Source organism: Orycteropus afer, unplaced genomic scaffold (genome assembly GCF_000298275.1).
Source record: "Orycteropus afer afer isolate SDZICR_OR568_19922 unplaced genomic scaffold, OryAfe1.0 scaffold00207, whole genome shotgun sequence".
Lineage (NCBI taxonomy): Eukaryota > Metazoa > Chordata > Mammalia > Tubulidentata > Orycteropodidae > Orycteropus > Orycteropus afer.
Window position 1 is genome coordinate 2,469,075 of NW_006921794.1, and position 4,641 is coordinate 2,473,715.

Consider the following 4,641-nt stretch of genomic DNA (forward strand, 5'->3'; position numbering starts at 1 on the left):
TCCCAACATGTAGCTCCAACCTCTATTTCTGTTACATCTGAACTCACGAATCCTTAATTGCATCCCATTGCCAAATGAGGTAGGAGCACTGGTGGCACAATGGTTAAGCACTCAGCTGCTAACTTAAAGCTCAGAGGTTCAAACCCACACAGTGGCTACATGGCAAAGGCTGGGGGACCTGCTCCTATAAGGATTACAGCCTAGAAAACTCTGTGAGGCAGTTCTGCTTTGTCACATGGGGTTGCTGGGAGCAGGAATTGACTCAACAGCACCCAACAACTTACTGAGGTAAAGTAAACATTTCTTGTTCTGGCATCAAGTCCTTAGCAGTAGGGACTCAATCTACTCTTCCAATCCCTTTTTTTCCTCTTATCTTAAATGTAACTTCTTCAACCAAAGAGGCTATTCATATTCCCTCTTGCTTAAATATGCCCCAGGATTTACTGAGTTTGACATTTTACTCACTTTATCTTAAATACCCATCTCTTCACCACCATCCATTCTTGACTGTTAAAATTGTAGACTCTTTTAAGAGTGGCAACAAACACCATGTCTGATATTCACATTTTATTGTGATACCTCACTTCTCTTAAACTCCATAGCCCTTTCCTTTCTCTATTTGTTACATTTCTAACTATTCTCTACCCAGGGTGTGAAATATTATTGGACATCACCATTAGAAGAATAATTCTAATACTAAAGGGAAATAAAGAGATTACTATAGAGTTAGCGGGTTTGGTGACTACTTGAAGCTTGTGATGGGGATAAATTTTGTTTCCAGCTCTACTGCAAACTTTTTTTTGTGGTAGTATGCTTATGGCTTGAATAAAACCAACTATTATAAAGCCAAAATGATAAGCGATGAAGTTTTAGAGAGAGTTGCTTTCACTCTTGTTGATAAATTTTCTGTCTTTGCAGGTTAAAGCAGTAAAGTTGGGCCATGTTCTAGTAATAGATGAGGCAGACAAGGCTCCAACAAATGTCACCTGTATTTTAAAAACTCTAGTAGAAAATGGAGAAATGATTCTAGCAGATGGAAGACGAATTGTTGCAAGTGAGTATAAAATACACATCTTTTTCCTTTAACACATGAAAATTTTACATCTCTGGTAACAATTTACAGACTTTAGCTGCTTACTTGTATATAAGCAATAGGCTAAAGTTCAATGTAATTCACATAGTCTGTATTGACAGTCATTTATAAAATGAATCTAGCTTTGTCTGTTTTGTTTTTTATAGCCAGAGAACATCTCTTAAAATTTTAATAATATTAGTAGGACAAATCAGCTTCAAATTTTTCTACACAGAGAATACCAACACACAGGCCTTACTGTGTTATCTTTCAATTATTTGTATAATTTAATTTTTGTCTTGCTGTCTGGAAATTTTTAAAAAGCTCTGGCATGTTTCTATTAATATCTACTCATATTATCAAATCTAAGTAAACTAAGTTTTAATATTATGACATTTTATTATATATTATATATATGTGTGTATATTTGTATGTATATATGTATATGTGTGTGTATGTACCTACACATACATAAAAACATTACACGTACATACCACTGAGGAAGACAGGAATAAATTACACTTGAATCATCCTCTGTTTTGGATTATCTTCTTTCTTTTTCATTAGAGAAAATACAGACAGACGAATGTCATCATTCTATTTAACCTACAAGGAAAAATTACATTTGTCAAATGCAGTGTGAGAACATTTTCTAGTTGTTAATTTCAAATTTTTGTTTCCTGAAAAGTCTTGAAAACCTATAACTAGCTTTGAAAAAATATAGCCCATAGTGGGGCAGCCAAGCAAGATGAAACTAACTGAAACCTTCAATATTAAAAGACAGCAGGTAGAGAGGACCCATTAAAAACGTACTAGTGCATTAACCTAGAAATGTTCCTCTTGGATGCTGTTATTGCTAGATTGCCATTTTTGCGCCTAGGAAAAATACAAGTATTCTAATATTTCAGTTTCACAATGAATTTATTGGAAAATGAGAATGTGAGCTAGATAGCTCTGAAAGCTGTCTCTTAAAAGTTCGCTCAGACCTGCCAGATTAGAATTCTGTTAGCCCTTTTTAGAGGTATCATGAGGACTCTGAAACAGGAAGGAAGAAAGAGTTGCTGAAACAAAATTGTAGTTAGGAGTGATTATCTCTTGGTAGCCCTCTTCATTCTCTGAGACATTTCAGAGGGAATGTCTAAAAATAAAGGAGTGGTCATATGTTTCAAAGTCAAGTGTAATTGTAATGTTGTTGTTGTTATGTGCCGTCGAGTCAAACCTGACTCATAGCGACCCCTCCTTGGGTTTCCGAAGCAGTATCACTAAGGAAGTAGGATTGCCCAACCTTCCTTCCGAGGAGTGGCTGGTGGGTTTGAACCACCAGCCGTCTGGTTAGCAGGCAAGTGTCTTAGCCACTATGCTACCAGAGCTCCCCCGTAATTGTAATAGCATTTTAAATATGTGTCACTTTTTTTCCCCTCTGATGTTCTTTTGAACATGTTTTCATAAACCATTACTTTTAGAGCTGCTTTTTAATTCTTTGCTTTTCTACATTTTATTTTTGTATTGTTATTTTGATTTTAATTAGATTTTGCCTGTGGCCACCTACCCATCTTACTTGCCACTACTAAAATTAATGAGGATCAAACATTAAAACTATTGGTTGTAGTAGAACATAAATATGTAGCAGGTTAAAAGACCATTTTTTGGTGCCATAAAAATTACAAGTGTAATTTCTTGCAGACTTACCTCAAATAAAAAGGCAGGTGTTTCACAACTGTCATTTTAAAAGATGCAGAGCCTGAGGCTGGGATTTAAATAAACCTAGATGGCAAGTGTCTCTTCTCAAAATAACCATGAAATAACACTTTTGGTATCTTGAATTATTGTTTGGATTAGCAATTGTACTTGAAATGCACACCAGTCAGTAGAAGGTAATATCCATCCCTTAATTCCTTAAGCAATTGGACAGAGAAGGCTCCAGTCAACTTGAGATCACTTATATTAAGAACTCAAGTTAAAGGAGAAATCCTTGACTAGAAGTAAATTAACGTTGCCCAAATGAGCTAACTAGGTTTTCAAGAGCTTAATTTTACATGGTTAGGTTTCAGGGAGCACAATCTAACCAGAAGTCTCTTCCTAACTACGCAATGGCAGGCTGTGTACAAAGTGATGCAGCTGAGTTGATAAAACCTTGGGTATTCCTTGGATTATCCCTTGTTATGGATTCTTAATTGTTACTATTATTTGGATGGGGAAATGACAACATCTCAAGCCAGGTTTAAGCATTGTATGACAAAATTTTGACATTTGCTTTTTAGAAGTACATTGGATTTATATGAAAATGCAAGTTGCTGCACAATTTGGTATATGCTTTATCAGTCTATTACTTTTTTAAGCAAATAATTGAGCAGTATGACTACATATACTATTTTAAAGACTGTAGCTTGATATTCTTAAAAATTATTAAATGTCAATAGAGAATACATAGTAAGAATTCTTGTTTTTCAGATTCTGCTAACGTGAATGGAAGAGAAAATGTTGTAGTGATTCATCCTGATTTTAGGATGATCGTTCTGGCCAACAGACCTGGATTTCCTTTCCTAGGCAATGATTTCTTCAGTACTTTAGGTAAAAACATTAATGTTAATAATAGCAACAACAGTAGCAGTAACAATAATAGTGTTCTCTTGGTCACAATGCTGTAATAGCTGTCATTGAATGCTGACCATGTGCTACTCCATGTAACCATCAGAACCACTCTGTGAGAGTATTTGTTATTCGCTTTCCAAAAATCCAAACTCACTGCCATCCAGTTGATCTAACTCATAATGGCTCCCATTGGGTTTCCAAGGCTTCAAATCTTCATGGAAGCATGCTGCCTCATCTTTCTCCCATGGAATACCTGGTAGGTTGGAATCACCTACCTTTTGGTTAGCAGCCAAATGCCTTAACCACCAGAGCTCCTTATCTACACTTTAGAGAAGGAGAATATCTGATATTCAGAAAGATTGATTATTTTTCTAGGATCACTTAGCTCATTAGTGTTAGAGATGAGATTCATTTCTCTGTCTATCTGATTTCAGAGCCAGTTTTGTTAAACTGTAATAGTTTTCTATTACCTTGTTCTTCAGGGCTCTTAGAATAAACTCACTGCCATCAAGTTGATTCCAACTTATAGTAGCTCTATAAGACAGAGTAGAACTGTGCCGTAAGATTTCCAAGGCTGCAAACTACGGAAGCAGACTGCCACATCTTTCTCCCATGGAGCAGCTAGTGGGTTTGAACTGTTGACCTTTGGGTTAGCAACCAAGAGCTTAACCTCTGTGCCATCCCTAAAACACAATATAAGGAATTTTTTTAGTGTTTGGTTTTTGTCACATCCGTTACCTATAAAAAGGTTTAAGGTCAGGTTTGAGGAGATTTGATTCACATTGATTGGAGAGGCCTTGAGTTAAACTTAATCGTCAGGAACACTTAAGAAAGATTTCTCTTCTCTGTAGCATGTAGTAAGAAATTCTGGACTCTCATACTCACCCTGAAGCAGGCCCACTCTCCCAGTCTGACCCAGAAACCCAGATCTATGTAACAAATACATAGTGAACACCCTTTTATACTAACCCAAGTGA

The 4,641-nt window shown here is 36.1% G+C and overlaps 1 protein-coding gene across 1 annotated transcript in view; it reads left to right on the forward strand.

Annotated features, from left to right (window-relative positions):
* Positions 1-4,641, forward strand: part of VWA8 (von Willebrand factor A domain containing 8) — a 751,729-nt gene that overhangs the window by 445,855 nt on the left and 301,233 nt on the right. The window contains exons 23-24 of the mRNA XM_007948177.1: positions 919-1,054; positions 3,524-3,643. Coding sequence (XP_007946368.1) covers positions 919-1,054; positions 3,524-3,643 — 256 coding nt within the window. The remainder of the gene's footprint in view (positions 1-918; positions 1,055-3,523; positions 3,644-4,641) is intronic.